Genomic DNA, 12,991 nt, shown 5'->3' on the forward strand with positions numbered 1-12,991 from the left:
TGGATCAGAGTACTAACCTATTAACTGGTTTCTTCGCCTGAAGTGTCTTACACTTGAATCCACACCTTACATAGCTGCACAGCAGCGGTGCTAAACCAGGGGCAACTTTTCTCCCCAGGGGTTGTCTGACAACATCTGGAGACACTACGGTTGTCAGAATTAGAGTGGGACAGCCCCCAACTGCAAATAATTCTCAGGGCCCAAAACGTCAATAGAGCTGGGGTTCAGAGACCCTGCTGCACAGCTATGTTCCTAAAAACCCTGACCATGATTACTTGTTTAAAGACTCAGGTAGTTCTACTGGTGGAAGAAAATCCTTAAGACTTCAGTGCATCAATTTCTGTGTGTATGTGTATATATATCTACTTTAATATGCATATACATATGTACACACACACATATATGTATATACCCAAACTAGACCAGGTGTTTCACTAAAATGGACTCTAATGCAATAGTTTCTTTTCTTTTTTAAAGCATAAATTCTCAGAGCTAATTTTGATCCAATCCAGCCCCAAGCCATGGTTTTTTGTTTTTTTTTTCACCAAAAGAAGCATCGCTGAGAATTTTTCTAAAGATCAACTTTTAGCACTAATTTTACTGACAGCTTATAATCTGAATCTTGAATTTATCTTATCTTTCACCATTCCTTTCTACATGCTCTAGAACAGCCCTTTCACAACTCTGTGTATTTATTTGTAAATGTTATTCCTAGGCTTGGAATGGCCTTCCCTTATTTCTGGCCTGACCTGCATGTTCATTTAAAAAGTATCAGGAACTACATGGGAACTGGGAAAATGGTGGTGAACTGGACCGATCTCAGCTCTCCTGGAGTTTACAGACTAGCAAAGAGAAACAAGTATCCCCGAATAATACGAGCAAAAAGACAAAACACAGAGTGAAACGGGAGCACAGGTGGAGACTTCAGTTAGCAGTTAGGGCAGCCAGTGTGAATCAGAGAGAACCGCTGCAAGGAAGTAACATTTAAACTGTAATCTGAAGGAGGAGGAAGGAGAGGGAAAAAAACATTTAGGTTCTTCAATAATCTAAAACAGCTCAAATGTCATTTTGGAAGAAAGTTTTCCCCAAACTTCCCCAAAAGAATTAGCTTCTACAACATAATACAGATGAGGAAATTAAGACCCAGAGAAAGGAAGCAACTCGCCCAAAGTGGTGCTGGGAAATCTGAGCCACAAAACCTAACAGCCCGACGGCAGAGCCGTGCTGGGGACCACTCCGCCCGCGTGCGCACGCCCACCTGTCTCTGGCCCCTCTCACGAGACTCAGCTCCTGGAGGACCGGGCCTCACCTCTGCTTCCCAGGGTACCGCGCAGTATCCAGCATCCTCCACTTCTCCACAACTTGCTCAACGAAGGACTTAGTGTCAAAAATTCATGGAACTGTTGCATTTCTTTTTAAACAGGATGTTAGGTGAACTCAGTTGAACTAAATGCAATTTAAAGGCCACTGATTTTGAAGGGAGAGGAATAAACTGAAACTATTAGTTTAGAAACAGAAACTATTACAGGCCGTTCATTAAACCGGTACTGGCGACTGTGCCTCGTGCCAGGCTCTACTCCAACATTTTGGGACAAGTGCGCGTGCTTACACTCCTGTCCTCAGACATTATCCACACCGTACTACCACAGAATTACAGTATTATAGTCATGATTTTTGAACGCTAACACTAACAGTAACACAAAAAAAGGAGAGAGAGATTATACACAGGAGCTAATTTGGGGACCTGGCATCTTTTGCAATAATTGGTGCCCAGAAAAAGAAAAAATTTGAGAGATATCTGATTTACAGTTAAATATGCTACTATATAATTTTAATTTTCATTTCAAATGAACTACATAACTATATTCTCAATTCTATAAATATGGGAATACAAGTCCCTACCTAACAGAATACACACAGCCAAGTGACAAGGGAAGTAATAAAGCCTCACAGATTCCTTTAAGCCCTATCCATTATTTAGTCAGGCTACATCAACAGACTGCAAAGCTTCCCAACTGGCAGTCTGCACTGCTTGGAGTCTGAGGTCCTTTTCTTCACCGAGAGACGTTTTATCATCCAATCCTAACACCTGCCAAGCTACTTGGATTGCAGAAAAGCCAATGATTATACAGGAAACTGCACTTCCCAGTAGAGGCAACTGCCAAGCACACAACTGAGTGTCTTCTTTTCCATGGGATACTATTAACCACTTCAAAAGTAAAGTCAATCTCTTGTTTGGAGGTCTTACAACCCGCATTCAAGATATACTAACTATAAATCTTACATTTCTTGCATATCAAAACTACCAGATATCATCTCATATCAGTCAAAATGGCCATCATAAAAACATCTACCAACAATAAATGCTAGACAGGATGGGCACAGCGTGTGAACCCTCCTATCTTGTTGATGGGAACGTAAACTGGTACAGTCACTATGGAAAACAGTATGAATGTTCTTTAAAAATCTAAAAATATAGCACACCCACTCCTGGGCACACATCCACAGGAAAACATGGTCTGAAAGGATACGAGCATCCCCACGATGACTGCAGCAATGTTTGCAACAGCCAAGACAAGGGAAGCAACCTAAATGTCCTATTGACAGAGGAACAAATAAAGATGTGGTACATCTATACAATGGAATATTACTCAACCACGACAGAGGATGAGATGGCTGGATGGCATCACTGACTCGATGGACGTGAGTCTGAGTGAACTCCGGGAGCTGGTGATGGACAGGGAGGCCTGGAGTGCTGCGATTCATGGGATTGCAAAGAGTTGGACACGACTGAGCGACTGAACTGAACTGAACTGAGAAGAAAGTCGTAATGCCATTTGCAGCAACATGGATGGACCTGGAGATTGTCATACTGAGTGAAGTAAGTCAGAGAAAGAGAAATACTGTATGATACAGCTTATTTGAAGAATCTAAAAGGGATGATACAAAATGAACTTATTTACAAAGCAGAAATAGACTGAGAGACTTGGAGAACAAGCTTCTGGTTGCTGGGGTAGGTGGGGAGTGGGGAGGACAGCTGGGGACTCTGGGATTGGTAAGTCCATCCTACTGTGTTTGAAGCAGACAGCTAACAAGGGTCTACTTGTGCAGCACAGGAACTCTGCCAAACACTGTGTGACAACCTGCATGGGAGAAGAAGTGAAGAAGAATAGATACGTGTGTGTGTGTAAGTGAGTCACTCTGCTGGACATCTGAAACTATTACAACACTGTCAATCAACTATCCTCTAACATAAAATAAGAAGTTAAAGAAATTAAATAAATCCTGCATTTCTCTTGATTAGCATAAAGTCTACTAAGAAGACAATGGATTAGCTAGATCCAAGGATAAAGGTGTTAGGGAGTAGGGCTCCCAAGACAAATGGCCGCTTGCAGGTCTGGATAGAATATTTACAAGATGAGCCTGATACATCAGGTGTAATAGTAGAAAGGAAGTTAAAAGTCTACTCGAAAACGTAAGAGTCTACTTAAGGGGTTCTCACCAATCGAAGTTGGAAAAATTTGAATACTGATAAAGATAATAACTTCTAATGACTGGAAGTGACTGATCACCACTGGAGGATGTTAGCCAATTTACTCTTTTGAAACTGACTAAATACACAAACAAGGAGGCCTGGCATGCTGAGATTCATGGGGTTGCAAAGAGTCGGACATGACTGAGCGACTGAACTGAACTGAAATGCACAAAGAGAATCAAGTCTTTTCTTTCCTTGGCTATATGAGCTATCCCAATGGATAACAACAGATCACCCAGCTTCACAGAAATAATCAACTTATAAATAAAAACAGAAAGATGAATATCACAATCTTGCAATCCTTACTGAATTAATGGATGGATGCTTTGAATGTATTAGTGGCTAATCTCATATAAAAAGTCAACTAGACACGGTGCACTTCCAGATGGAAGAACACACCACCATCCGTAAACCTGAATCCAATTAAGCTTCCAGATACAACTACAAATTTAAAGGAAAGACAGAGGACTCTAACATTTTAATTATACCACAGGTATACAATTAGCAAAACACAGACTTGAAAACTACAGATCAAAACCCTGGTGTTTACAACAAATACATTGTAAAGGGGGAAAAAGAAAAAAAAGATGGACTGGAAACGTTTAATTTTAAAGATGTAAAGGATGTATCCACCAACTGCTTACGTGGACAAGGATTCAAACAAATAAAGCATTAAAAATAATGGCATTTATGACTCAACTGAAATGTACACAATGACTGAATATTTAATGATACAAAAAACCTTTATATTTTAAAGTACAAGAATATTATCATGGTTATCAGTTTTTAAAGTCCTTATCTTTTACAGATACACACAGAATTATTTATGCATAAAATATGTGAGATTTGTTTCAAAATTATTGAGAAGGGTAGAAACGGTGGCTATAGATTAAACAAGACTGATCATTTCTGTAGCTAAGTAAAGGTTAGAGGAGGTTCTTTATACTACTCTGACAACTTTACAGTTCCAATAAAATCATTTTTTAAAAAGAACAAGTTAAGACAAATTAGCACTATCTGTAAAATGTTAAATGCTCATATTTTTAATTTAGAAAGTTCATTCCTAGAAACATATCCTACAAATGTGCTCATGCATAAGTGCAAAGAAATATATACAAAAATATTCATTAGACTAGATCAGATAAAACCTAGTATTACTCTATCATTATACGAACCTTCACCTCTTAAGTTTTCATTTATATAGACAATATATATTTTTTATTTGTTTAATTTCTTTTCTGAGTAATTTTTACCAGGTCTAATTCAACATGGTAAGAAAGTACAACTTCTGTCTCACGTGAACCCGTGTAACAGTCAGATGTGAGCTTACTTTCATACTAGCATCATGATGTGTTATTCCACAGAATCTCTACTGGAAAACATGTATCTGTTACCATCCCCGTGATATGAATAGCAACATGCACAACTCCACATACCAATCATTTTAGGGGTTTACAAGATGCCTCAGCACTTGTCCACTCACGGTTACGCAATACTCACTTAAAAGCTAACGAGAGCCCTTTTAAACTAAAGCCCTGTGCTATTCACCTGAAACTAACACAACACTGTGAACTGACTAAACTCCAATATAAAACAAAAATTAAAAAATTAAGTTAATGACAGCACTTTTAGTGACTCAGAACATCTCTCTATTGCGGATGGAAGAGACCTCAGGAGAGAAGATAGAAGTAATTCACAACACTGTGATTTGCCCATTTCAAGTTACAGAGAAAGACACAACAGATGTTCAGTTTTGTTGTTCCATCTAACATAAAATCTTTCCTAGAGGCCTCGCGAGTTCACTGTGGATAAGGGTTAGCTGCAGTCAATTTAACAAATGCAAAACAAACAGAAGAGGTATTTAAGACAAACTTAATGTAGAAGCTTTCCAGCCCATTTGATAAAAGTGCTGATAACAGTGAGTAACCTGCTAATTCCATTAAGTTCATCACATTGGGTATATGTTTATATTTAACACAAAACCTGCAGTTTCTGTTAGGAAAAGTCTGAAGTCTGTTTTATGGGCTCTTCAAATTTAAAAAAGTGTAGAATTGTATCATTATAATTTAAAGAAAAAAATCCAAGTCTTTTTTTAGTTTCAGAAGAAAGAACTCTAGCCTTCCCCCCCACCCCCCCAAAAAAATAGGATTTCTGTACCAGGACAGTGCCTTTCTGACTCTTAGGTAACCAGCAACCCCTTCTCAGCACTGCAGGAGCTCTGCTCCTCCCTTCCGGCAAACCAACCCCAGGGGTTGGTTCCCCTCAGCCCCTCCTGTCACCCCCCTCCCTTGCTCCCAGTGCAGCCCCAGGCGCGGGCATGGCGGGGGGAGGGGAGGGGGTGCCGGGGAGGGAAGGGGGCGCCGGGGGAGGGGGCACGGGGGAGGTGGGGGGAGGGGGTGCCGGGCTGAGGAGAGGTGTGCACAGCACACCCAGCCCTGCAGCCCACCTCTGATTCCCTCCCCAGCTAGGGAGAAGGTCGAGTAAAATAACGATGAACACTCCTGCTGCTCCTCTGTTCTTACCCCAAGTGGCTGAACTCACCAAACATGCTCTACCCCTGCCCTAAAACAATCCCCTTCAGGGACGGGGGAGCCTGGTGGGCTGCCGTCTATGGGGTCGCACAGAGTCGGACACGATTGAAGCGACTTAGCAGCAGCAGCAGCAGCAGCAGCAGCAGCAGCGAGTGCAAGGGGGAGGGGTTGGAGAGCACATCTTGACCTCTGCTCTCCTTGGCAGGGTCCATCCCTCCCAGATGATGTCTGCACACATCCCAGCTCTCAGTGGACATCCGGCGGGCCGGCCCTAGGGCAGCCAGCTCAGAAACAGCAAGCGCCAAAGCCTGGAGCCCAAGGAGACAGCATAAATGAGGAAGCAGACTGCCCAGTGGAACACAAAAGGGACCAATGGAATGGAAAGCACATCCCAGCCTAAAGCACTTTTCTAAGAGAAGCTGGAAATGTAAATCTTTATCTGTAATCTCTTCATTTTTAGTCAACTACTTCAAAAAATTTTTAAGAATTCTATAGCCAAATAAAAGGTGCTTTAGTTGGATGAGCTTGAATAAGGCCCTGCAAACCCCCTTGTGAACTTTCATCTAGAATCACCCGAGATCTGAGAGAGCTCCCTGTGCCCCTCACCAGCACTGTGAGCCTCCCTGCCAGAACCCCAGGCCAAGGTCGCTACCGCAGCAGGAGACCCCCAGCTTCTGTTCCTCTTTTACTGCCATCATCATCTGGGCTGGGTTAAAGCTGTGCTTATAACATTCCAAAATACAAAAGATCTTCACAACCAAGATAATCACAGTGGTGTGATCACTGACCTAGAGCCAGACATCCTGGAATGTGAAGTCAAGTGGGCCTTAGAAAGCATCACTACGAACAAAGCTAGTGGAGGTGATGGAATTCCAGTTGAGCTATTTCAAACCCTGAAAGATGATGCTGTGAAAGTGTTGCACTCAATATGCCAGCAAATTTGGAACACTCAGCAGTGGCCACAGGACTGGAAAAGGGCAGTTTTCATTCCAATTCCAAAGAAGGGCAATGCCAAAGAATGCTCAAACTACCGCACAATTGCACTCTTCTCACACGCTAGTAAAGTAATGCTCAAAATTCTCCAAGCCAGGCTTCAGCAATATGTGAACTGTGAACTTCCTGATGTTCAAGCTGGTTTTAGAAAACGCAAAGGAACCAGAGACCAAAGTGCCAACATCTGCTGGATCATGGAAAAAGCAAGAGAGTTCCAGAAAAACATCTGTTTCTGCTTGATTGACTATGCCAAAGCCTTTGACTGTGGGGATCACAATAAACTGTGGAAAATTCTTCAAGAGATGGGAATACCAGACCACCTGACCTGCCTCTTGAGAAACCTATATGCAGGTCAGGAGGCAACAGTTAGAACTGGACATGGAACAACAGACTGGTTCCAAATAGGAAACGGAGTACGTCAAGGCTGTATATTGTCACCCTGCTTATTTAACTTCTATGCAGAGTACATCATGAGAAACGCTGGGCTGAAGGAGCACAAGCTGGAATCAAGATTGCCAGGAGAAATATCAATAACCTCAGATATGCAGATGACACCACCCTTATGGCAGAAAGTGAAGAGGAACTAAAAAGCCTCTTGATGAAAGTGAGAGTGTAAAAGTTGGCTTAAAACTCAACATTCAGAAAAGTAAGATCATGGCATCTGGTCCTATCACTTCATGGGAAATAGATGGGGAAACAGTGGCAGACTTTATTTTTTGAGGCTCCAAAATCACTGCAGATGGTGACTGCAACCATGAAATAACTTACTTACTACCAAGCTTACTCCTTGGAAGGAAAATTATGACCAACCTAGACAGCATATTCAAAAGCAGAGACATTACTTTGCCAACAAAGGTCTGTCTAGTCAAGGCTATGGTTTTTCCAGTGGTCACGTATGGATGTGAGAGTTGGATTGTGAAGAAAGCTGAGTGCTGAAGAATTGATGCTTTTGAACTGTGGTGTTGGAGAAGACTCTTGAGAGTCCCTTGGACTGCAAGGAGATCCAACCAGTCCATTCTAAAGGAGATCAGCCCTGGGTGTTCTTTGGAAGGAATGATGCTAAAGCTGAAACTCCAGTACTTTGGCCACCTCATGAGAAGAGTTGAGTCACTGGAAAAGACTCTTGCTGGGAGGGATTGGGAGCAGGAGGAGAAGGGGACGACAGAGGATGAGATGGCTGGATGGTATCACTGACTCAATGGACTTGAGTCTGAGTGAACTCCAGGAGTTGGTGATGGACAGGGAGGCCTGGCGTGCTGTGATTCACGGGGCTGCAAAGAGTTGGACACGACTGAGTGACTGAACTGAACTGAGTGCCCTTTCTCTTAGAAACACTGCTACACACAGTGGCTGGGTTTGATACTTCTATTCTTCTGTATAGTATAAGGTAAAAAGGGTTTTTGTTGGCTAATTTGGGAAAGTTACCTATCAAATACAAGAACATGTCTACCGGTAACCTGTTTTTAGAATTCCAAAGTAAAATACAAGTATGAGTTAAACTTCTGGAACAGTATCATTTGTAATATGAATGTTTTCTAAATTCTTATAACGTCACTGATGAATTTTAAGACTTGCTCAGTGGTCACTGGTGCTTCCCTGGTGGCTCAGATGGTAAAGAATATGCTTGCATTGCAGGAGACCCTGGTTTGATCCCTGGGTCAGGAAGAATCCCTAAAGGAGGGAACGGCTACCGACTCCATTATTCTTGTCTTAAGAATTCCATGGACAGAGGAGCCTGGCAAGCTACAGCCCATGGGGTCGCAAAGAATGAATCATGACTGAACGACGAACCACTTCAGTGGTCACAGGGTACAGCATAAATATATTTAAGGGAAATTACAAAGGCAAATTAAAGAATATATTCAAAACTAAAATTTTACAGGTCAGTCCATATACCACACTGGTGACATAAGAGGACCCTACACTGAAGCAACCAAGGCCAAAGTGTTAGCGCTTTTGTGTTCCTCACCACCGTGCTCTCATCTCCTCTCCAGTCGTCCCATATGATGCTACGAGAACTGAAAATGTAAAGAGATTGCAAGATAGGTAAAAATGTATTTTTTAAAGCAATATAAAACAATGATACAAAGGTACACTGGTGGACACAAAACGGTGTTAAGATTTGCTTCTATACATAGGCTAGTATGCCATATCACTAGGAAAAACCAAAGAAACTTAGTCAGACTTCTCACTAGAATAAGAATTGATTAGACGGGATTTATTTTTTAAGGCATGGAAGGCCGGTGGGAGCGTCACTCTCCAACCACATCAGACTGAGGTGTGAAATGCCCGAAGCGTTGTCATTGAAAAGATGTAGAAAAGTTTTCATGTCTGATAAAATCTTAGTAAGTGTAAGGATAACAAAGCACAATTATTCCAAACCCCCACACAACACCAGAGAATACAAAATTGGCAAGGGAGGGCCGAGCAATGTCAGGATTCATGTATGAAAGCTGTGCTGACTCCTTCCGAAACACACCCTGTGAGCAACTGTTACGATACATGACCCCAGCGCACACAGACACGGCCCCGCAGCCCAGGCCTCAGACGCGCACACAGACACGGCCCCCGCAGCCCAGGCCTCAGACGCGCACACAGACACGGCCCCCGCAGCCCAGGCCTCAGACGCGCACACAGACACGGCCCCGCAGCCCAGGCCTCAGACGCGCACACACAAACCCGCAGTCCAGGCCTCAGACGCGCACACAGACACGGCCCCGCAGCCCAGGCCTCAGACGCGCACACAGACACGGCCCCGCAGTCCAGGCCTCAGACGCACACACACAGACACGGCAACCCGCAGTCCAGGCCTCAGACGCGCACACAGACACGGCCCCGCAGTCCAGGCCTCAGACGCACACACACAGACACGGCAACCCGCAGTCCAGGCCTCAGACGCACACACACAGACACGGCCCCCGCAGTCCAGGCCTCAGACGCACACACACAGACACGGCCCCCGCAGCCCAGGCCTCAGACGCGCACACACAGACACGGCCCCCGCAGTCCAGGCCTCAGACGCACACACACAAACCCGCAGTCCAGGCCTCAGACGCACACACACAAACCCGCAGTCCAGGCCTCAGACGCACACACACAAACCCGCAGTCCAGGCCTCAGACGCACACACACAAACCCGCAGTCCAGGCCTCAGACGCACACACACAAACCCGCAGCCCAGGCCTCAGACGCACACACACAAACCCGCAGTCCAGGCATCAGACGCACACATACAAACCCACAGTCCAGGCCTCAGACGCACACACACAGACACGGCCCCCGCAGCCCAGGCCTCAGACGCACACACAGACACGGCAACCCGCAGTCCAGGCCTCAGACGCACACACACAGACACGGCACCCGCAGTCCAGGCCTCAGACGCACACACAGAGACGCGGCAACCCGCAGCCCAGGCCTCAGACGCACACACACAGACACGGCCCCCGCAGTCCAGGCCTCAGACGCGCACACACAGACACGGCCCCCGCAGTCCAGGCCTCAGACGCACACACACAAACCCGCAGTCCAGGCCTCAGACGCACACACACAAACCCGCAGTCCAGGCCTCAGACGCACACACACAAACCCGCAGTCCAGGCCTCAGACGCACACACACAAACCCGCAGTCCAGGCCTCAGACGCGCACACACAAACCCGCAGTCCAGGCCTCAGACGCGCACACACAGACACGGCCCCCGCAGTCCAGGCCTCAGACGCACACATACAAACCCGCAGTCCAGGCCTCAGACGCACACATACAAACCCGCAGTCCAGGCCTCAGACGCACACACACAGACATGGCACCCGCAGTCCAGGCCTCAGACGCACACACACAGACACGGCACCCGCAGTCCAGGCCTCAGACGCACACACACAGACACGGCACCCGCAGTCCAGGCCTCAGACGCACACACACAGACACGGCACCCGCAGTCCAGGCCTCAGACGCACACACACAAACCCGCAGTCCAGGCCTCAGACGCACACACACAAACCCGCAGTCCAGGCCTCAGACGCACACACACAAACCCACAGTCCAGGCCTCAGACGCACACACACAAACCCGCAGTCCAGGCCTCAGACGCACACATACAAACCCGCAGTCCAGGCCTCAGACGCACACACACAGACACGGCAACCCGCAGTCCAGGCCTCTGACGCACACACACAGACACGGCGACCCGCAGTCCAGGCCTCAGACGCACACACAGAGACGCGGCAACCCGCAGCCCAGGCCTCAGACGCACACACACAGACACGGCAACCCGCAGTCCAGGCCTCAGACGCACACACACAGACACGGCAACCCGCAGTCCAGGCCTCAGACGCACACATACAAACCCGCAGTCCAGGCCTCTGACCCACACACACAGACACAGCGACCCGCAGCCCAGGCCTCAGACGCACACACAGAGACGCGGCAACCCGCAGCCCAGGCCTCAGACGCACACACACAGACACGGCAACCCGCAGTCCAGGCCTCAGACGCACACACACAGACACGGCAACCCGCAGTCCAGGCCTCAGACGCACACACACAGACACGGCAACCCGCAGTCCAGGCCTCAGACGCACACACACAGACACGGCAACCCGCAGTCCAGGCCTCAGACGCACACACAGAGACGCGGCAACCCGCAGTCCAGGCCTCAGACGCACACACACAGACACGGCAACCCGCAGTCCAGGCCTCAGACGCACACACAGAGACACGGCAACCCGCAGTCCAGGCCTCAGACGCCAAAGTACTTTGAGGTGCAGCTTCTGTTAAAGTCTCCTACTCATCACAGCTGGCCCCTAAGCTCCTCAAGGCAATAAACAGTTACTCTTCTGTTTATATGCTAAAAACATGGTTTATGTAAGCAAAATCCATCAGTTGGCATTGGGAAGCCTGACTAATGACTTTTGGAAAAAGTATTCTTTAAAAATGATTTTGCTTATGTATCTTGGTTTTACTCCCTGTCCCTCCAAAATCTGAAGGCTGAGTCTCTCTTCATCAGCATCACTTGTTTACTCTATTTGGACGACAATCTTCATTTTGTAAGAATAAGAACAGAGTAAACAGAAGACAATGTAAAACAGTCAAATTAGGTAACAATCACATCTGAACGCAATTCTTTCGTAAACCTAAGTCCAGTAAGTATGAAATAATTTAAAAGACAAAATACGTTAGTCTTCTAGGTATATACAGCATCCAGTCTCCATGACTGATCGTGAATGATGAACTGTAAAAACCGTCATGGGGAGGGTGAGAGGAGAGGTAAGTTGACTATTTTATAAAATTATAAAGGTATAGATCTGATAGTTTCTAGGGAAGCTGACATTTTTCAAACTAGAATATTCTTAGAGAAAGCACTGCAAGGAAGGAGTAAAATGTAACATCATAGGTATCTTTAAACGGCATAACGCAGAGCTGGAGCGGCAAGCAGCCGAGAGGAAATACCCCACATCCAAGGTCAGAGACACCCCAGTAAGACGGCAGACGCTGACAGAGGGCATTAGAGGGCAGACAGACAGAAACCACAGTCACAGACAACTAGCCAATCTGATCACATGGACCACAGCTTGTCTAACTCAATGAAACTATGAGCCATGCCCTGTAGGGCCACCCAAGACGGACGGGTCATGGTGGAGAGTTCTGACAGAATGTGGTCTATGGAGAAGAGAATGGCAAACCACTTCAGTATTCCTGCCTTGAGAACCCCATGAACAGTATGAAAAGGCAAAAAGATAGGACCCTGAAAGATGAACTCCTCAGGTCGGGAGGTGCCCAATATGCTACTGGAGATCAGTGGAAAAATAACTCCAGAAAGAATGAAGGGATGGAGTCAAAGCAAAACAATACCCAGTTGTGGATGTGACTGGTGATAGAAGCAAGGTCCGATGCTGTAAAGAGCAATATTGCATAGGAACCTGGAATGTCAGGTCCATG

At 46.0% G+C, this 12,991-nt stretch overlaps 1 protein-coding gene across 7 annotated transcripts in view; it reads right to left on the minus strand.

The window, feature by feature from the left end:
* TAF2 (TATA-box binding protein associated factor 2) overlaps nt 1–12,991 on the minus strand; it is a 91,070-nt gene that overhangs the window by 2,617 nt on the left and 75,462 nt on the right. The window contains exon 27 of one of the 7 annotated variants that reach the window (XM_055546776.1): nt 8,457–9,077. The exons of the other annotated variants lie outside the window; for them this stretch is intronic. Within the exon in view, the coding sequence (XP_055402751.1) occupies nt 9,025–9,077 (53 nt within the window). The 3' untranslated portion in view covers nt 8,457–9,024. Of the gene's footprint in view, nt 1–8,456; nt 9,078–12,991 lie in introns of those variants that run through there. 7 annotated transcript variants of the gene reach the window in all.

The sequence above is a fragment of the Bubalus kerabau genome, chromosome 14, assembly GCF_029407905.1.
Source record: "Bubalus kerabau isolate K-KA32 ecotype Philippines breed swamp buffalo chromosome 14, PCC_UOA_SB_1v2, whole genome shotgun sequence".
In the NCBI taxonomy this organism is placed as follows: Eukaryota; Metazoa; Chordata; class Mammalia; order Artiodactyla; family Bovidae; genus Bubalus; species Bubalus kerabau.